Genomic DNA, 21,331 nt, shown 5'->3' on the forward strand with positions numbered 1-21,331 from the left:
TCTCCTTAGGGTAAATTTCTTTCTCTTTTTTGTTTTTTTCCCCACAGAGAGAAAGAGAGAGCCAGGGGAGGGGCAGAGGGAGAGAGAGAGAATCTCCAGCAGGCTCCACACTGAGCAGGGAGCCTGATGTGGGGCTCGACCCCAGGACCCTGAGATCATGACCTGAGCCGAAGCCTAGAATCGGACGCCCGACTGACTGAGCCATCCAGGCGCCCCACATCTCATTTCTTATTAGCTTGTAAGAGATGCTCTCAGATTAGAAACCCTGGTCCACGTCCCATTTTCATTCCAACTGTCATTCCCCATTCAGACGCCCACCTCGCAGCGGCGCCCCTGACCCCGTCGTCCTCCACTGACTTTAACATCAAACTCATCAATGCTTCCTTTTACGATTCCTGGGTTTGTGGCAAACTTAGGAAGTCCCTCCCCACCCATGATGATTTCAAGAAGAAGAGTATCTCTATTTGCCTCTGGTACTTCTCTCCACTTTCATGTCTTAAAGTTACATCTTTGCTGTAGCTGGAATGTGTTTCCTGGGAGCCTGGGGTCCAGCTAGGAAGTTCTTCGAAGTGACCGGGCAGGACCATGAAATGAGTCGCCCACCTTTTCAGTGCTGACCTGAACCACCACCCCCGGCATCTCCTAAATTCCCAAGCGTACTAGAGTCTAGCTCTGGGCTCTGCTGTGATCACTGCCACAATTGTCCTGACTGTACTAACCCACCTCCTTGCCTTTGTCCCCGTTGGAGTGGGAGCCACTTGGAGCCTGGGACTGGGTCCTGTTCCCCATGGCTCTCAGTCACCGTGCAGACACGTGACCGCCTCTCAGCTCCCACGGAGGACAGCTTCACAGGCTCCTGCTCCCAAGGCTGACTCGAGTTTGCATTTGAGGCTGGGTGAGCCCCCGCCCCAGAAGTCCCCCTGAGTGTCGGGGCGCGTGGAGCACACCCTGGCCGATTACTGACTCATGTCATGGGATGGACAATGGTGATCCGTCTCGGGGAAAACACCGGAGTCTAGTCCAAAATAGGAACTGCTCGTTTTTTTGTTTCTTTCTACTTCATGTCACTTGATACTTTGAACCATAGGGTGACGAAGTGTTGGACCCGATGGGAAGGAGCTGTGTGAAGGCAAGAAACAAGGATAAAACAAGGGTTTCCTCTCTTCCTGCCCTGTTTCCAGGACCTGGGCAGCCTGCTGGGGCTGGGGCAGGGGCGGGGGGGCTCACTCCAAACAGACCGGACCAAACCCAGTTCTCCTCCCCCCACAGCAGGTGGCCTGCAGTTCCCTGGGTTTCAGGGTCTTAAACTGCCATCCGCCGAGCTCTGGGCCCCCACCCTTCAGCCACCACCCACTCCAAGGGAGTTCCCGCTGTTGGTTCCAGCTCTGGGCCTGGAAGCTACACTCCCCCCATCCTCGTCAGCTGTTCTGAGATTAGAAAGAGCAAATCACAGGGCCTAGAAGAATTGTTTCTGCCCCGATGGCCCCATCCAGCCCTCCCTTCGGTCGCTGGTCATGACAGAGTCTGACACCCACGAGGTGGCCTTATTCTGTGCATGACTCAGATGCTGCGGCCACCTGGCAGGATGCAGATGAGGACGTGGAATCCCGGGGGCCAGAGGTGACTGCAATCCCATCCCAGGTCCCTCCAGTCTGAGGGTCTCAGGTTCTGTGGCTTCCAGAGGCCGAGGTCACATGTGTCCAGCCGTCTCCCCTGGGAGACCCCGGGCGGGTAGGACCCTGAGTCAGGGACAGAGGCACTGCAGACAGCCACCAGAGGGCGTCCCCCATTCTCCTGGAGCCGTGGGGCCCCTGCAACACCCAGACCCAGAGTGTGGCACCTCCCTGCGGCAGAAGGAAGGCCAAACCGACCTTCTGCCCCTCTTGGGCGGAAAGACAGTGGCAGAGCCAGAGGAAGAGTGTGGGTGGCAAGGAAATAGGCAGGTCCACGAGCCCTGGGGTGGGGCCCCCAGTTTGCTCTCCACCCCCACCCACTGCCACCTGCCTCTCTGCAAACCTTCAGCATCTGTCCCTGTTCTCTCCCCTATGTGAACTCCTACATATCCTTCAAGGCCCCGTTCAAATGCTGCAATTGCCCTTCCCCAGCCCTGCCACTCCTGAGCTCCCACGGGAGCACTCACGGCTCTCGAGACCAATGCAGGTGCCCCTCTGTCCTGGAGAAGGCGGGCTCCACCACGGGGCAGACTACAGCTCGCCCACCTCTGCGGACAGACTTGTGACAGGCGTTAGTCCCGCGGGCATTACAGCACGCCTTCACCTTCCCCCCACACCCGGAGAGGCTTCCCTGTGGGCAGGCACTGGGTCTGAGCCTGGTGGGGCCCAGCGCGGGGCCCAGCGCAGAGCCCAGCGCAGAGCCTGGCAAACATGTCTGGGGTTTGCTGGAAGGAGGCGTGGGTCACTCGCTTCTCTCTGCAGGGGGCTCAGCTGCTTTTCTCCGCCAACGCGCACCTACCAGCCATCTTCCCTTGTATCCAGGCTGTGCGGGCGCCCCGTCCAGGCTCGTCACCACTGGGCTCACTTACTTCGCAAGCCAGGAAACTGAGGCTCAGACGGGGGAAGGGCTTACGCAGGACGCTGTCGGCAAAGTGCACGTGGGATCCGGACCCCCGGGCCGCCTGGGCCGGGTGTCCTGTGCACGTGGCGGAGGAGGGGGTGCATCAGGTCTGTCGAGAATGCTGTCACCTAATGACGGTGGGCGCAGCGCTACGGAACCACTTACTGGTGAATCAGCCATGGCCTTAGGGCAGGGGCTCAGCTCTACCCACGGACACGCTTGTTCCCCTCTCCCAAGGTCACTGTGACTTCGCTTGTAGGGGGTTTTGAGCAACGACACTTTGGCTCGATCCCCCTAAGAGCACAGAGTTTGCACAGGACAGACCCGGGCTCAAAGGCCTTCCCAGCAGGCCGGCTGCGCTTGCACAGACTCCCCTCCACCTCTGCCCTCCCCCCGCCCCCGTCTCCCCCACCCCCACCCCCACCCTGCCCACCCCGCCCCACAGCGACCTCGCAGAGCTCCGGTGAGCTCAGCTGGAAAGTGGAGGTGACAACTCCCCAGGCCCAGGAGATGCAGCCAGACAGGGGTGGGCCCTGGTCCCCACAAGGGCTCCAGGGTGGGGGTTAGCAGCCCCGACCCCTGACTGCAGACATAGCCCGGAGTCTGAGTCCAGGATCATCCCACCAGCAGCTGGACGGGGTCGTGTTGGAAACTCGCAAACCCTACAGGTCAGGAATCGTGCTTCCTGTAGGCCAGTTGGTAGGCACTTCCCAGAAAGCCCAGAGTAGCATCATTACCCCGGAAAGTCAAAATACCTTTTCCCCCCAGCAGACACAGTGCAGGCTGGTGTGTGCCTGCTTTTCCCCCCGGGATGCTCATGTTAGTCCTCAACATGGTTGGTTGGCTTTCCAGTGCCGGCCCTGCTGTAACCGGCCATGGGCGCTGCTGGGGACTGTCAGCCATGCAGGTGGACACGAGCCCCTATCAGGACAGCCCACAGGGCCATGTCCCGGAGCAGCCTCATAGCAGAAGCTGGCTAGGCAGCCCCTAGGTGGGCACGGGTGTCCCCTAGCAGGTCTCCGTGGGCGCACTGTGTTTGTCCCACCAGAGCCCAGGTCCCCCCAGGGGCTACCTCTGGGTGGGAGCCAACGTCCTCACTCTTGGAGCCCTGGGCCGGCTGCCACAGCCAGGAACGCTCACCCACACTCATCTGCAGGGACCACTCGGCCACCCGGTCCCCCCTGCCGAGCCCGTCCCTGGGCCTGACCCCCACCGCTGGGATGGTCCTATGCAGGGTCTTGCAGGAGGAGATTCTGGCTCCTGGGAGCCTCGAGAGCCAGCTTCCCTGGAAGAAGGACGGGGCTGCCTGGGGCGCGTGGTCCTCCCCCGCCCAAGGGCTGAGCAGGAAGGGGAAGTGCGGTCTGGCTGGGGCTCACTGCTCTGGGGTGGGCGGGAGGCCTGTGGGCGAGGAAAGTCTCCTGCCAGCTGCATCGGAGCCACCGCAGTCCGGTTCCCGCAGTCCCCTCAGCCGCACACAGATGGACACCCTTGCAACCCAGGTAGGCGTCTGGGCTTTGGACCCCTGGGGGGTGTAGCCCAATCTCTGGGTGGCCTTGGCCAGTCCAGTCTACTCTCGATGGCTGGCTGAATTCAGAATCACGGCTCCCCTCTGGGCTTCCATTCCCCCGCAGTCTGCCGGGGGGTTGAACTGACCTCATGACAGGCGGCGAGCCGCGTCTGCTGGAGAGAGCTGGTTAGCCTCTCCGGACTCTGATGAGGAGTGTGGGGAACTGATAGCTGGGAGCACCCTACCGGGTCTGTGCTGGGCATGAGGGGGTAAGGCAATGACCATGGCAACCTCGGGCTGCAGCCTGGGGCCCCTGGCACCTAGCCACCACCCGCCTGGGCGTCTTTGCGTGTGTGTGTCTGGGGCGTAGGGACCGATAAGGCATCCTGTGTTCCCGTGGCCTTGGGGTCAAGCTGTGCTGTGCTGGGCTGGGGTCAGATCTTCACCCAGCCACCTGCCGCTGCCCCGGGGAAATCACCATGGAGAGGGCCTGGCCCTGTGTCTCCCGTCCCACCCTGTCGCGCATCACTTGTCCGGAGAGACACCCCCTTTCCTGGCCCTGGGGCCAGGGAGCTTGAAAGTGGGACTGTGGAGCCTAGTGAAGACAGGGCCTGGGGGCCGCTCGGTATTTCTTAGGATAGACAAAAATGAGAACTTCCGAGAAACACGGGAAAAGAATGACCCCACATTGCACAATCTCGCAACCACCACGGTAGGGAGTGTGGTGCTGGCCCTCTAGTTTTCCCCTACGTGTCGATATTTTGAAAAGTTACAATCGTCTTATTTTGATTCCATGCGCTCTAGAGAGGACACACAGGCCTCGCTGGCTGTCACCAGGCGCAGGCGTCCCCAGGCCCCCCCCACCCCACTGATGGCACCAACGTTGTTGCCAGACGGTCCCCCAGGGACAGGGCTCTAGGTGTCCCGCTCACGCGCAGAGCCAAACACGTAAGAAAACTGGCAACAGCGCGAGACAACCTGGTCGGATCCAAGGAGGGACCTCTGGGCTGCAGAACTCCTGGGATAACGGAGCAGGAAGCCCGAGTCATCCGCAGGTCCAGAAGGCTCTGCCCCAGGCAGATAGATACATCACACCCAACGCCACGGAAACACCGCAGGAGCCACCTGCTGGGGAGGGGCGAGCAGAAGCCCATTTTAGATGGGGTACCTGCCGTCCTGACCATGTGTTCAGTTCCTGTTCACGGCAAGGCAGGTGGCAGAGCGAGAGGGGAGGCTCCTGCCCTCGCTCGGTGAAAGGTCCGTGTTCTGGGCTTTCTCACGGCGGGCTCCGGCCTCAGACGCAGGGAACACGGGGAGAAGCGATTGCCGCAGGGGCACGGGCCCCCCACTCTGCTTTCTCAGGGCCCGGGGCTCCCGCCAGTCTCCTGGGTCTCTTCCATTCTTTCCACCTTGCGACTGCCCCACGCAACCCATCGGGTGGCCCCGTGCGACTGTCTCGCCGGCCGTCTCACATTGCCCGCGAGGTGCCTCCCTGCTTCTGCACGCTGAGGTCTACCAGTTCTGCCTCTGACTTGAACTTCCTTTGGGCTACTTCTCAGGTTGTTTCTAGAAATGCTGCTGCGTGATTGGAGGACATGGCTGTGGATTACTACGTGCTTCCCCACCCAAAAATTATTTTTAAGTTTATGTATTTATTTAAGTCATCTCGACACCTGACTCATGGCCTCCCCCCCCAAAATAGAGAGCTGCGTGCTCCACTGGCAGAGCCAGCCGGGCTGTCCTGAGGGTCCACGTGTGAGCAGGGGCACGAGAGGGAAGAATTTCAATGGGGGGAGCTAAAAGAGGGGGAAAAAGAAGCTGAAACTAATTTTAATAATACATTTACCTTAACCCAATACACCCGAAGGATCTTTCCCACAAGTAACCCATATCACATTTATCAATGACCTTTTATGTTCTTCTTTCCACACGGAGTCATTGAGACCCAGCAGGTGCCCAGCGGCCTCGTGGGCCTAGGGGCTGCTGTCCAGGGCAGGGCAGGCCTCGGATAAGGGGATTTGCATCCCAGGCCCTAAGGGCAGAGGGCGCATGAGGAACAGGGGCCCTATCTTTCCGCCGAGCTCTTTGCAGGTGGCCTCCTGGCACAGAGACGCTGGATGCCTCTTCCAGCTCCAGCCGGAACCCCAATCCCCCTGCTCCCACACACCAGCGTCCTCTCCGCACCCTGTCGGGCTCATGGCTACTTGAGGTCATTCATTCTTCTTGAGAAAAACTCGAGTTTTTAAATCCAGGACTTGCCCCACCAGCGGGTCCTGAAAGAAACACAGCAGCTCTCGCTCACTGGGTACCTTCCTCCCAAGCTCGGGGATCCGGAGCGGGAGCGCACTGGGTGCGCCACGGGTCGGAAGGGCAGTTCATCATGAAACGTCTCGTCTCATGTGTGTGCATGGGCCCCAGTCTTCCCCCACGGCAGGACTGAGTTGCTTTTTGTTTTTTCGGGGTTTTGGTTTTTTTTTTTAAAAAACAAGTGCTGAATAAACCCACGGTTTCTGGAATTCCCGGGGAGGGCACGGTATGAGTTCTGTCCCCTGACTCCCCAGAAATGCCTTTCAGGGAAGTGAGAGCCTGGGCTGGGCCGGTGACTGCGCTCAGCTGCCCTCCCACCCCGACGACCCACTCAGTGCGGCGGCTGGTGGGCTCCCTGGGAGGCTGTACGCTGTGCGGGGGCTGCTGATACGAGGCCGAGAGACCAGAGCATCTCATGGGCCTCTGCTTGCCAGCCCGTGGCTTAAAGCCAGGAGCCCCTGAGGCAGGGGGAGAGGGAGGTGGAGGGGTCGAGCGGGCAACGTGGGATCTGAGCTGCCACCTGCCCCCCCCCACCCCATCCTCAGAGGGGACGTCCAGTTGCAGGTCAGGGGACAGGCCAGTGTCTCATTCCTTCCTGGATTCCCTGATCCGTAGGGAGCACCCACCGGGCCCGGGGGACATCTAGGCCCTGGACACAGTGGTAAGGGCAGACGTGACCAGTAGGCCCCAAGGCAGTGTGAGAGGCAGCACACGCAGGCCCAGCTGCAGGAAGAACGCATGCCTCCCAGCCATGACAGTGCGGGTCTCCCTCCCACCCGCCCCACCCAGCACCCGTGGACTGTGTCTGCTACTTCGGACTGAATGAAGGGGGGTGTGGGCTCCCCACTTCCTGCCCCAGATCCTGGCACGCCCTCTCTCCATCCTTGTTCCCTTGTAAAAGCCCATCCTTCTTTCTGGCCGGGAAGGTGTCTTCTATTTCACTCCTGTCTTCTGTCCCGGCACCTTCTCGGTGCAGACACGTGGAAGCCACTCCTGTTCTAAACAAGCTGTCTTTCCTCCACCTCAGTGTCTGACCTTCTCTTGCCTTCTGGGTCTTCAACACTCTGAAGGGGAGCAGGGTGGGGTCACTAGCAGGAGGACGAGGCTAGAAAAGAGAGTCTCTGTTCCTAGTCACATTCACTTAGACCCTCTGGGGACTTTGGCAGAGATCCTAGGATGCCCCTGCTCTTGCCAGTGCCCTAGGGAATCCAGAGAAGGAATCCAGTGCCCCGAGGGGCCAAGGAAGTCATTCACACCCTAGTAAAAATCAGTTTCTCTTCCTCAGAGTCTAGCACTCCCAAGCAAATGAGTTTGGATAGAAAGGAAGTGGGGAGAGAGGGAGCCTGGAACTTTGCAGTGACTTTCTTGTGACTTGTGGAATTTCAGGCATTGTGACAAGCAAACTGGAAAGGTATTTGTTTTGGGGGGTCCTTTCCAGTGGCTTGCTTTCTGCCCCAGTGCTGCTGCTGCTGCCTCTGACGGTGGGGATGGACGGCAGGGTAGGGGGACCAGCCTCCGGTGCGCTCACCTGTCCCCGCCCTGGGCTCCGCTGACTGGCCCCATGCATGTTCCCCCCTTGGGGCTGAGCCCCCTACACTGCTTGTTAAAAATGCGGATCCCCGAGTCCCACACTGGACCCACCCATCAGAGCTGGCTGTGGGGAAGGGGCCGGGGCCCCTGGCACCTGCATCTTCATACACCTCCCAAAGCCTGCATTCGGTGGTCCCAGGCGAGGGCCCTGGGGTCAGAAAGACCGGGGTTTGGCTCCTGATTCTTCCACTAACTGCTGAGATCTAAGCCTCCACTGCTTCATCTGTAAAATGGGCTCATAACCACAAGCCGCGTTGTGGGACGGGGCGCGTAGAATGCTTGGAACCCGTGGGGCCTTAGTGTGCGGCACCTGTTACTTTTCTGGGACGCATTTTCATACTGCGGTTCCTATTATGTGCAAGACACAGCTAAGGGCTGAGACCTCGCCAGAACCCAGAACGAGGGTTCTGCTTTCAGTTCTGTTACGAAGGGAAAAACACTCAGCGGCTGGACGTCAGCCTGGCAGAGTTAACGGGGCGGGGACTCGGGCAGCCCACGGCACCGAGCTGAAAGCTTAGCTTAGTCGATCCCTAGCTGTGCGGCCTTTAGCAAATCGCTTAACCTCTCTGAGCTCTGTTCAGGGTGAGAACCGCGTCCTCAGCAAGGAGGTTATAATAAGGGTTCAGAGACGACATGTCCATCCCTGGTTCTCCACCTCAGCCTCCTATTACCCATCTGGACAATTTTATTAAGACCATAAACACACCCCAGCAGCCAGGCCCCCACCCCAGATCCATTAAATCAGAGTCTCGGAGGCAAGCAGCTGTTCAAGCTCCCTGGGTGGTTCCAAGGTTCAGGCATGGTGAGGGTAGGGAATTTCCATATTCCTCGAGGGCCTGATGCCTCCAAGCCGCTCCGTAACTGATTTCCAAGGGGTGCTCCCACTGCTCCCCTTCCCTTCCTTCCTCCATGTGGTGGCCACCAAATGCTCCCCCAGGTGACAGGACCTGAGGTCAGGTCTGCAGCTCCCGACCTCCCAGCAGCTGGGACCCTCAGGCCTGCACCTGTGGGCTTAGGCCCCGTGCCCTCCCTGCAGCCCCTGGACTGCTGACCTGGGCCCGTGTTGGATCCTCTTCTGGTCTGTACTGGTCTACACTGGACCGTGGGCCCCCGGCTCTGGCTAGTGGGGCCCTGTGTTACCTGTGAGCTCCCATCCTGCCTTGAGAACCTTCCTATGTCCTCAGACTCTTGAAAACAAAGATGTTCCCTCCCATGCAACAGACACCTCCCAGAAGGAGAGCCATGTCCGTCCCAGGACTCCTAACGAGGCCAGCCACACCAGGTACCACGTGGTGGAATTCTGTCCACGATGGCAGAAACGTCCGTCCCGTTTTCCCCCTTTTCCTCCTTACTCCTGGGCAGCAAAATACAGGATGTTGAATGCGTAAGCGCATGGAGGCCCGTTAGCAAGCGTCTCATCTCACGGAGCTCGGATCCCGGTAGCTGGTGCACGGAGCCCGCCTGCCCCAGCGTGGGGAGGTGCAGGGTCCCAGGACAAAGGGGGACAGAGGGCGCAGGTGGAATCAAGGTCACTGACTGGCAGCTGGGGAGATGGGAGATCGTGCTGGGTCGTCGCGGGCAGGAACCTGAGTGGCCTCTTGAAGCCGAACAGAACAGGGAAATGGCTCTTCCGTGGAGCCTCCAGGAGGGAACTGTAAACCTTCAGTACTGTCTTTGGCTCAAAGCCCCCGACTTTGCCCCATTGAGGGGGGGAGGGGAAGGAGCCACCTCAGCCCCCCTGCAGCCCACCCTGTACTACTTTCCTGGTATCGCACTGAGGAGGACAGACAGACAGACAGTCTCCCACCCGTGGCCATTCCTGCAGATCGCCTCTGGGGTCCCTTGTGGCCCATTGAGAGACTCGGCCACGTCTGTGGCCTGCCAGCAGCTGGTCCCACAAACACCTCTGCCCCTTGCGGCCGGATCCCCACCGTCTTCTCTACCCCAGGCTGGCCGACCAGGGGTCCAGCTTCCAGACGGCCCACACAGGCCCCCCACTGGCTGTCCTCCCCGCCGCCGCTCCCCAGAGTCCACATCCCCTCTCTGGCAGCACCCAGGGCACTAAACCAGCCAGGAGCCCAGAGGACAACCAGCAGGGACGGGACATGGTCCCTCCGCACCCTCCTCACCCGGCTACCTCTCCCCAGCTCCTCTCCTCATCCCGCTTTTGTTGAGAAGGCACCTCGTCCCTCCACAGGGAGGAGCTGGTTCTCTGGCCCTGGAATGCAGGGACTTGGGGCTTTCCCTGTGGGTCCCGACCGTTCATCCGTGGCTCCCACCACCTCACCACTGTCGCTGCACTCCTGCAAGAGAGACACCCTGAGCCCCACGCAGCCTGTCCCCGATGTCAGGGGCCATGGTGACCGACATCCGCAGCGGGAGGCCTGGGAGCTAAACAGAAAGCATCCCGCCTCCTCCCTGCTGGGGGACCTTGGGCAGGCCCCGTCCCCTCGACCTCCACGCCCGGTCCGGGAAAGTGTGTGGCGCAAGGATGAAGGGAGGGGAGAGCAGAAAGCCCCTGCAGGCCTTGTGCGCCCAGGACACCCTCGAAACGTCTGCTGGCCAGTCAGAGCCGCTCCATGTGTAAGAACAGAACCGCGAGGTACCCATCACTGTGAGGTTCTCAGAAGCGTCCCAAGTTCCACTTGGCTGACATCATCCTTCTTCCTCTTTCTTCCCCCGGACACAGAGGACAATGATTTGCTTTGAACTTGAAATCTGAGCAGTAGCTTTTCGTCGAAGCTACACTATGTGCTTAATTGGTGGGTTTTGTGTGCCTTTTTTTAAAATTTTATTTTCTTGAAGTAAATACACACAGTTTTGTTTTGGCAGCGGCGGGGGGGGGAGGTGTTTTGTTTTAAGTAGGCTCCACGCCCAGCACGGAGCCCAACACGGGGCTTGAACTCACAACCCTGAGATTAAGACCTGAGCTGAGATCCAGTTGAATGCTTAACTGACTAAGCCAACCAGGCTCCCTGTAAATACACATAATTTTTTTTAAAAAATCAAGTAATTCAGAAGGTTTACAGTGGAAAGTTGCAGCCCTGTCTCCCATCCTCCACCTTTCACCGTCTCGTGCTCCTCAGATCAACCTTTTTTTGTTTGTCTGTTTGTTTTTGTTTCTCAGATGCAATAGCTCTGAACTCGTATGCCCTGGTGTTCACTTCTGTAGCCTTAAAGAGTATGTTTATATTGCCTTTTGGAGAAGTCCTTCAAGATTAAAGCAAAAAAACCAAAAGATAGAAAATGTGAGAGACAAATTAGACAAAGAACCAGGAGATACATATTTGAGTATAAGAGAATGGAAGGAAGAAAATTCTGTTTGTCCATCTGTCCATCTATCCACCCATCCATCCATCCTCCAATCCATCCATCTAACCATCCATCCATCCCTCCACTCCCCAGAGCTAAAGAAGGTGAGGTTCCAATTAGGTTTATTAAACAAAGAGCCCACCCTCTGATGTATGGTATTCTCCTAAGTCCAGTGCCCCGTGACCTCACTGGGCCCTGCAAAACCAAATTTCCCGGGGCTCTCCTGAAAGCCAAGTTCCCAGTCCCTGTGCTTTTTCTTTTTCCCTTGGTTCTCCTTCCTCTATTGCTTTCTTCTGTGCATCCTGAAAAGGCAACTTACCCCCAAACCTCTGCTGAGTGCACGCCTGGGGGTGGGGCAAACCTGGCTAGCGGACACTTCACTCTCCGCAGAGTCAGTCCCCAGCACATCCGCCACCACGGATCAACGACAGACACGTAATACCGAGCAAAACATTGAGCAGAAAAGCTGCGGCATGACGTGCCTGCGGGACCACTAGGAGCACACAACTGGTTTCGATACGCAGAACTCCGTGAATAGCCCGAAACCGTCCTGTTTGATCGAGCCGCGCCCTCACGGACGAAACAAACCTTGGAACTGAAAACCCAAATTATAACGGAACAACGTCATAAATGAAGTCGCTATGCTGGTAACACACACACGCGTGTACACAGGAAGCCACGTCAGAAGTCTTTGCGGGAAAGATGGCCTGAGCAGCCACAGCCTCCTGCCGCCCGCGTTCCCCTGCCTGGCTCCCTGCGTTCACCACCAGTATCACTCCCAAAGGCTTGAATCGGAAATGGCTCTGCGCGGGCGGGCATGCGTGAGCTCCCATCGGCTAAACGATGACTCAGGAAGTGGATTCTCACGTACCTGGGATATGCCAGGCCTCAGGGATCTTTTTTTTTTATCTGAAAAGCCAAATGAGCGGGCAGAGTGCCCGTGCCCTGGATGGGAGGGGGGCGCTGCTCCTCACCCAAGAGCTCCCTGCCTTCCCGGAGGCTAGGCCTGTGAGTCCGGCCTGCAGCCCGCTCCCCACTGTGGCACACGTCCTCCCCTGCTTGAAAAACTAGGGCACACATGCCAGGACTCCCCAGGCTCCATTCGAACAAGCTTGTATTGTGCAATTTCACTGCAGCCTTGATGTAACACAGATTGCGGCACAACTGCTCCGAGCTGAATGTTAGTCATCGCCATTCTGCAAAAGTGCAGCCAGCCTCCACCACGGGGACTTTCTAACAATTCTCGAACTTTCTGCTCTCTTCCTGTTTCCCTCTCTCCTTCCCCACCCCCGCCCCACCCAGGGTATAACCGGGGCGTAACTGGCTTATCTCACTGTATACGCTGAAAAGGTGCGGCGAGTCGACGGGATACACCTGTGGAGCCGCGGGCCCCTCGCATGGGATGAGAATGTTTACGACCTGCTCGACCCAGCCAGCTTGCAGCCCCCAAATTCCCGTTCCTTTTTCCCAGTGGACTCACTGAGTTTGCCTTGCATTTTTACCTTCCCCCTTCCCCTTGCTCCAGGAGACCCACCGAGGTATCTTCCTAACCCCCACCTCCAAGGAAAAAGAAAAAATAGGAATTAAGTCTCTTGCCCCTTTGATATAAAAGCAACTGCATTTGGTGGCACTGCCCCTCCCCTGCGTGTTCGACAATCTAGGAAAGAGCAGCGAGGAAGCCCCCAGGCATGGTCTTGTCTGTGGTGCACATGACTGCCCTGGGAAGCGCTGGCCAGCGCCGCTCCTGAGCTGCACAGGGGGACCAGCCCAGGCTCAGGGTCTCCCCGCTCCTGGCGGGCAGGATGTGCCTGAGCCAGCGCCTGACTGACCTATAAGCACAGGCTTCCCCGCGGCCGCGGCCCCGGCCCCGTGGTAGACAGCGGCCCCCACCCCTCCCCGCCCGATGCCCCTACTCACGCCTCCTTCCTCTGTCTCCATTCTCCCCAGGGCCCCACTGTGATGGACTGGTGGAGGAACAATTTCTGGGTCATTCTAGCCGTGGCCATCATCCTCGTCTCCTCGGGCCTGGGCCTCATCCTGTATTGTGCCTGTCGGCAGCTGCTCAGGCAGGGTAAGGGCAGTCGCACCTGGGCAGGTGGAGGGCGGGGAGGGCTGGGCGGCTCCCCCGTGGGCCAGGCTTCCTTTAGAGCAGGAAGATTCGTTCCGGGCCTGTATCGGCTGAATTTTGGATGAAGCATCATGATTCTCTGGGCCTCAGTTTCCCCCTCTGCTCAGTCCACAATGGACACGTTGGCCTCCACGACTGCCCTCTCCGAGGTCGTCCTCTGAATTCTCTAGTATGACAGCTGCCTTGGCCTCCTCGGAACACACACGAGCAGCTTCCTGGAGGCCTTACGCCGACTTTAGATTGTCTACAAGTGGGTTTCCACTTTGCTGTTCATCTCCCCAAACGTGAAATCCCTGATCCGATGGTGTGTGTTCTTGAGATCGTATCCCCCCCGATGACCTAAGGATGGTAGTAAGCTCACTGAGCGGTTCGGCCCTCTCCCCGGGGGCGCACAGCCCGGGCGGGCATCCCTCGGGGATCCCGTCTCTCCTGAAAGGTCAGGGCTGCACGAGGAGTGAGACCTTGTCATTCTCCTCCATCTGTTTTTGGAGATAAGACAGTTAAGGTTCAGAGAGAGGCAAAGCCTTGGCTGAGGCCTCATAGGAGTTGGTGGCGGAGTTGGGACCAGAACTCGGGTCCACTGGGCTTCCCGTGCAGTGTTCCTTCACTTCTACCCCTTGACTTAAAGAATCTACTTATTAAAGAGAGAGGAAGAGAGCTCACATGTGCAATCAGGGGGAGGGGCAGAGGGAGAGGGGGAAGCAGGCTCCCTACTGAGCAAGGAGCCCCGTGTGGGACTCGATCCTAGGACCCTCAGATCATGACCTGAGCTGAAGGCAAACGCTTAACTGATTGAGCCACCCAGACGCGCCCCCCCCACACACACACAGTTTTTAAAGAGATTCTTTCTTTCGTTCTTTCTTTGAGAGAGCTGGAGCATGGTGGACACTGGGCCGCAGGAGAAGCAGACCCCCTGCTGAGCAGGGAGCCCATAATTCTTCATTTTTTAAGTACAAAGCATACTCTGGCTCCTATACTCCTCTGTCCATTTGCCTCTTAAACGGTTTCCTTTTTAGATACGCACAAAAGCGTGACCCTGAACAAAAACCTCATCTGTTCTCTTTTATCTTGACCCACGGTATTAACCCTCGAGGATTAGCAAAAGGCTCGGCGGGCAGAAGGCCCGTGGGGACGCCCGTGTCCTCCGCTCACCTGCTCCTTGTCCCCGAGTCCGTGTCTGCCCGGTGGTTCTTCCCCCCATGCCCTGAACACAGCTGGTGTCCGCGGACTTCTGAACCGCAGAGCCCCCCTCCTGCTTTCTTCCTACGTGGACGTGCTTATCTGACTCCTTAGGCAAGAAGTGGGAGATTGCCAAGCCCTGGGAAGACAAGCAAAGGGATGAAGAGAAGATGTACGAGTAAGTAAGAGGAAATCCTCTGTTTCTCGGTTCAGAGGGCTCCCGCTCCCACCCCACCCCGCACCTGCGCTACTCCGCCAGGGCACCCTGATGGTCCACTGCGCCTGCGCGGCCCGCTCCGCCACCGCAAGGGGACAGGACTCGGGCTTTGAGTATGCGGGGCACGGTCTGTGGCTCTGCATTCCACGTCGCCCTGGTCCCGTCTCCTCTGGTAGCAGTCACAGGCCAGGCTCTGTGTGCTGGGCCCACCACTTTTCTTTTAAGATTTTATTTTTAAGTCAGCTCTACCCCCAACCTGGGGCTCGAACTCGCAACCCCAAGGTCAAGCGTGGCTTCCACCGCTGACCCAGCCAGCCAGGAGTCCCACCCTCCTCTTCTTTAAATGGATCACAAGTACAGCCCCCTTAAGGCTGTGTGCTTAACGACAATATGCCACCTGCCTTCCTTGTGTATCCTGTGACATATTTGGGGCTTTTTTTTTTTTTTTTTTAGATTTTATTTATTTATCTGACAGACAGAGATCACAGGTAGGCAGAGAGGCAGGCAGAGAGAGAGGAGGAAGCAGGCTCCCTGCTGAGCAGAGAGCCCAATGCAGGGCTCGATCCCAGGACCCTGGGATCATGACCTGAGCCGAAGGCAGAGGCTTTAGCCCACTGAGCCATCCAGGCGCCCTCATATCTGGGGTTTTAAAAAAATATTTTATTTATTTATTTGGCAGAAGGAAAGAGAGAGACAAAGTGCACGTGCACAAGCAGGGGGAGGGGCAGAGGGAGAAGCAGGCTCCCCACTGAGCAGGGAGCCCGATACTGGACTTGATCCCCGGAGTCTGGGATCCTGACCTGAGCCGAAGGCAGACACTTAAAGGACTGAGCCCCCCAGAGGTCCCAACTTGGGGCTTTTATGTTTGCTACGTATTGGGGGGTACCCAGGATCACCATTTGGCTTGATGACTCACAAGAAGCACTCCCAGGACCCAGAAAAGCTACAACAGTCACGGTTTGGGGTTATTATAGTAGAAGGGTACAGAGTAAGTCGGCAAAGGGAAGGCATACGGGATGGAGCCCAGGAGAAACAAGGCACAGGCTTCCACTGGTTCTCTCGCCGCATGAGTGCGGGAACCAGGCTTCCTTCTCCCAGCATCCACGTGGGGCACCATGCACAAAAAGCAGCGCCAGCCAGAGAGGCTCCCCGAGCTTGGTTCCGGCCGTAGAGTGGCTACTCCATCCCGGCCTCTGAAAGGGCCTACAGAGTGTCTAGTGTTTGACTTCTTTTGCTCACCAACTCCCCGAGTGTCCTTGTGGGTGGCTACAGACGGTTCACCCTCACTCCTGTGGAGCGTCCCACAGTGCAGGGGACCATGAGGGACTGACCCACTCTCTGGCTCATGTGCATCTGAGTGGTGTCCAGTCCGGGGCTGTGGTGCACGGTGCTGTGAGGAACATTCCGGTCCACGTTTCTGGTGAGCGCGTGCGACCATCTCAGCGGGGTGGATAAAGTCGGCTTTAGGAACACCCGGGTTTGGCGCTCACCTCCCCTTCCTAAAACAGTGCAGGAGAACCCTGGAAGGCAAGCTCCGTGCTAAGTCCAGCTGCTCCCAGGGCGAGGGGAGACGGTTTCCTTACAAATGGGATCCAAAACCTAGAGAAGGAGATGCCTCCCGCCTTCAGGAACCAGGACTTGGATGTTCAACCCTGTCCTTTTTCTGTGATGTTTTCCTTCCAGTTGGCTGAGCCAGGATGGTCAAAAGCACAGCCTTACTCCTCTCTCTCCCTCTATCTCCAGGAATGTTCTTAACGAACCGTCGGTTCAGTTACCCCCTCTGCCGCCCAGGGGTTTGCTTTTTCCGGAACACAAATGTAAGTGTCTGAGCTTGGGCTGCCCGCACGAAATACCATAGACTAGGTGGCTTAAACAACTGAAATGTATTTTCTCACGGTCCCGGAGGCTAGAATGTCAATACCAAGGTGCCAGCCAATTTGGTCAGGGGGGATGGGGTAGGGAAGAGGGAGAGAGGGCACTCTGGTGTCTCTTATAAGGACAAAAGCCTATGCGATCAGGACCCTACCCTTATGACCTCATTTAGCGTTAATTACCCCCTTAATGGCTCCATCCCGAACACAACCTCACTGGGGGCTTATGCCTTCAACATAGGAATTTTGTGGGGACAAAAAAACAGTCCATACCACTAGCATCTGCAGATGGTACCATCCTTCTGAAAGGGACCAAAAAGTTAAAAAGGGAGCAAAGTGAGTAGCAACGCTCCTGGCGTTCAACCTGCAAACTTACATTCAAATCCCGGTTTGGAGCATGAGTGAAAAGAAACCTGGGGTGTTACTGGGCCTCCCACACTTCCCATCAGAAACACTCTGCCTGGTTCCCTGGACTGGAATGTTCTTCTTTAAACTGCTTAGGTAGTGGCCTTATTTCACCCTTCGAGGTCAGCCCACATGTCAGCCCCTCGGGGCGCCTGGGGGGGCTCAGTCAGTAAAGCATCCGACTCTTGGTTTCAGCTCAGGTCATGATCTCAGGGTCCTGGGATCGAGCCCCAAGTCAGGCTCCCTGCTTAGTGTGGAGTCTCCCCCCGTCCCTCTTTTCTCCCCCCCCCTTTTTTCTCTCTCTCTCTCAAATAAATAAAATCTTAAAAAAAAAAAAAAGTCAGCACCTCAAAGAGGCCCCTCCTGTCCACCCTCTCTAAAATGAACCCAGTAATTCCCTTCATGAAATGTGTGGCAATTACGCAAAGTTGTCTTACTTTGTTTCTGCCCGCCCTCCTCCCGCTAGAACACAAAGTCGAGGAAACGGGAACGTTTCTGTCTGGCTAACCACCGGGGACCCACCACTAAGACCAGGGCCTGGGGCTTAGGAGAGCATAGGACTGTCTCGACTGAATGGGTACATCGTGAGATTAGCCCACATTTACTGAGCAGCCCGGCGGGGCAGGCCCCGTACAAGGCACTCTGCGGGCGCCGTCTCACGTGACACCCCCAACAACAGTGCGAGGCACATACGTCCTTATTCCCCTTTGACGGATGAGGACACGGAGGCACAGAGATGTGCAGGGCCTCACCCATGGCGACACAGCGAGGGACTGCTGGAGCCTGGGGATGAACTGGGGATCTGACCGCAGAGCCCGGCAAGAAATGAGGGCTGGTCCCCTCTCAGGTGCACGTAGGAAGGAAGAGATTGTGGTCGAGAACATTCCGGTATCATCTGAGGCCTACCTGGCTTGTTCGTTCAATGTCCTTTCTCTGGCTGCCTTGGTGCTTCTTTGCTCCGTACCCATTCCCTAAGCCCCCATTCTGCAAACACCACTGTCCTGTCCTTCCTTCTGAACAGAGATTTGTCCCTGAGCAATTAGGGGAAGTTCTGGAAAACACTGTAGGTCCCTGGGAGGGATGTGCCAAAAAGGAAACGTGGTTTTTATCACTTCCCCCACGAGAATGAGGGTATCACACAATTCTACTCATTTGAGTATCGGCTTAGGTCAGCTTGTCTACACTTCTCTTTCCTGGTTGCCATGACGGGAGCGGGGGGCGGGTGCAGGCAGAGGGACACAGGAGCCATGGTGTCAGACCAACATCTGCCATCGACCTGCTTGGGGGATCCTGAGGCCGTGTCATGTCTGTGCCTCGGTTTCCCCCATAAGAGATGGGGGTCTGCTCCGCCGGACCGTGGGAAGATTACCCAAACCCATGAAAATCGTGCTGAGTAACTTCATCAAAAACGTAAAAACACACCACAGCTTTGCCTGTAAGGACCTTGTTGTGCATTCTAGTCCCACAGGAGACCCCAAGTGAGCCACCAGCTACATACTCGCGGGTCAACAAACTTAGAGACAAGAAGACCGTGTCCATCCCGAGCTACATCGAGCCCCTGGACGATTACGATGATGTTGAAATCCCCGCACATATGGAAAAGCAGCGTTTCTGAGATCTCTGGCCCTTCTTTGCCGGCAAGTTAAAGAGGATTTGCACAGCTTTTTCAACCCACTGAGAACAGATGAATCCCAACAGAGAGCGGGGTCCCGAGAGCCCGGGGTCATGTCGTGGAGCTCTAGAGGACAGAGCTTGTGGTTTAGAGCCAGAAGCACCAGCATCCAGAGGAACAGGGGCCAAGCTCTGCCCTGGAGACTCCAAAGGCTCAGGCCTTGAACCTTGAACCTCCCCGGAAGGACCTCTAGGTCCGGTGGCTCCCCCCCCCAACCCCACCACCCATGAGAAACACTCTTTCCCTCCTCTTCTCTTGTTTGCTCAAAGTGATGCCAAATCTGGGTGTTGGGCTGCTGAGCCTCCAGGCTCCCATCCCCAGCGCGGCCCCAGGGGTCCCACCCCACTCCCCACCCATCCCCCCTCCCCCCACTCCCCACCCTGTACCCCGAGGGCTGTGGGCGGCCGTTCCAGCTGCTCGCTCGGCGTGTGCAAGCCGCCACATCACACCTTGCAGATTCCTCAAGACCAAGCAGTGCATTTTGTTCTTGTGAACCGTCCCCACCTACACACCCCCCAAACCCCACAGCCTCTCCGTGACATTAGCCGGATGGACCCCAGATTCAGGTTCTCCCAGATTTTTTTTCCTGTGCCTCCTGGTGGCATTGTGGCAATCAACAAGGACAGAAACGGGTCACCCTCTGGGTCAAAGCACATACACGCAGCAGGGCCTTGTGAGATACGTGTCCTGGGGAGCTACAGGAAAGGAGGCTTCCCCGGGGCAAGTCATGGGCAAGAGGCAAGAAAGGGAAAATTACGTGGCAGGTTCAAGAGGAGGGTTCCTTCAGTCACGTTCTGCGCAAACAGCACTGAGATCACTGTCCCCGAGCGCGTCTGGGAGGCCGCGCTGCACCGCGTGGAGTCTCTGGGGTCAGATGTGTGGAAGGGGCTGGGGTCCTGCCATGGAAGTGCCCCCAACCCCGAGGCCAGAGGCAGCCTGGAGGCTCTGGAACCTCGTCCATTCCTCGGCATTGATCAGCTGAGCCCTCAGATTGGCGCATCCTAAGCAGACCGGAGACCTGATTTCTAAACAATCCCCAGGGACTCCCGCAGAGCAGGCTCGCAGGGAGAGCGCCATGGAGCTCCGAAAGGCCGAGTGACCGTTGGACTGAGCTCCTCCTCCAGACACCGACACTGCGTGCTCAAACTGTGTTCACCACGGGACCAGTGGGGAAGGGCCTTCCTCCAGCTTCTGTCTTTCTAGATTCCCAGCAGACTTTCCGTGTGACCACCGCCTTCTCGTGGGCCACATGGTCCTCTCACTGCGGCCTGACGGACCCCTGGAGCCCCAGGAGCCAGAGAGGCCTCACTCCCCAAGTTACAAACAAAACGAGTAAGCCACAGGACAGACATGTGCCACGTGCATGCCTCCCTCTTAGGAATGGTCCGTAAACCGGCCACATCGATGACAAAAGTTAGAAGCAAATACCAGAGAGGAATGACCTCCTCCTCGTTTCTGGGATGGCCCCATCTCCTGTTCTCCTCCAGCCAGCCTGCCCCCCATCCCCAGGCTCTTCCCTGTGCCTGCCTCATCCCCCCGAAACCCCGGTGGGGGTCCACAGGCTCCAGCTGAGCCCACTCCTCAGTCCCAGCCCGGCTGCCCCCAGGACATGCACAGGACCCCCCCAATAGGGCCCTCAAGCTCCACATACCCCAAAAGGAACGCTTCCCTACCCCAATCCCAGACTCCCTGCACTCTGCTACCTTTTCAGTCCCTGGAGTCAGAAACTGGAACAGTGTGCGGGGGTCCTCCTCCTTCCCCGTGTCCCTGCTCTGTGACCGCACCCATGACCCGGCCCTGGTCAGGCAGCCTCTCCTGCCACTAACGTCTCACCCTCCACTCCCCTTTCTATGCGACAGCTAGCCGCTTTCTCAAGGGGACATCTGACCCCTCCATTCTCTTGCTTAAACCTCTTCTTCATCCATCACCCTCAGAAAACCCCCAAACTCCTTAATATGGGTTACAACACTTGTCAGGATCCAGTCTCCGGGTCTCTCCTGAAAACTTCCCCTCCCCGCCCCCTTGCAACTTACATTCTGACAAAATTTTTGCTCCAGTCACTTGAAATGACCTGGTCTGGGGTCTCTCTTGCCCCTACGGCTATGCACAGTAACCTCCCTCCCGTCTAGAACATTCTTCCCCACCTTCTCATCCCTCCTACGTCACCACCCCAAACCTGAACCTGATGCCCTCTTCGATGATCTCCTCCCATAGCATTAGCACCCGGGGATGTCCTGTTTACCTGTCTTCCTCCCCCACTAGAGTGACGGGAACGTGGGGGGACAGGGACAGTGTCTTTCCTCCCAGTGTTTTCTCCCTCCCTAGGACAATGCCTGGGAACTCTGTGGATACTCAACAAACATGGCGAAAGAATGATCAGTTGAATGAATGAATGAACAAAGATGGCCCATGGGAATACATCCGTCTCTGCATTATAATTGCCTTCTTCCTTCTCCGTCCCTCTTTCTAATCCGGGGCTCCACTGGGGTGGAGCTTGCCTGGCTCGCGGCTGTAGTCCCAGTATCTAGCACAAACTCTGGCACACAGTAGGCCCTTAGTAAACATTTAC

General features: G+C 57.4%; 1 protein-coding gene across 1 annotated transcript; it reads left to right on the forward strand.

Annotated features, from left to right (window-relative positions):
* The first annotated feature begins 3,794 nt into the window (after positions 1 to 3,794).
* Positions 3,795 to 19,111, forward strand: LOC111161234 (SLP adaptor and CSK interacting membrane protein). Its single transcript, XM_022524832.1, has 5 exons — positions 3,795 to 4,073; positions 13,238 to 13,361; positions 14,712 to 14,775; positions 16,558 to 16,631; positions 18,551 to 19,111. Exons 1-5 carry the CDS (start codon positions 3,795 to 3,797, stop codon positions 18,703 to 18,705), a joined length of 696 nt encoding a protein of 231 aa, XP_022380540.1. The 3' UTR covers positions 18,706 to 19,111.
* The last annotated feature ends 2,220 nt before the right edge of the window (positions 19,112 to 21,331 follow it).

Source organism: Enhydra lutris, unplaced genomic scaffold (genome assembly GCF_002288905.1).
Source record: "Enhydra lutris kenyoni isolate GAN:26980312 unplaced genomic scaffold, ASM228890v2 scaffoldscaffold82, whole genome shotgun sequence".
Classification (NCBI taxonomy): domain Eukaryota; kingdom Metazoa; phylum Chordata; class Mammalia; order Carnivora; family Mustelidae; genus Enhydra; species Enhydra lutris.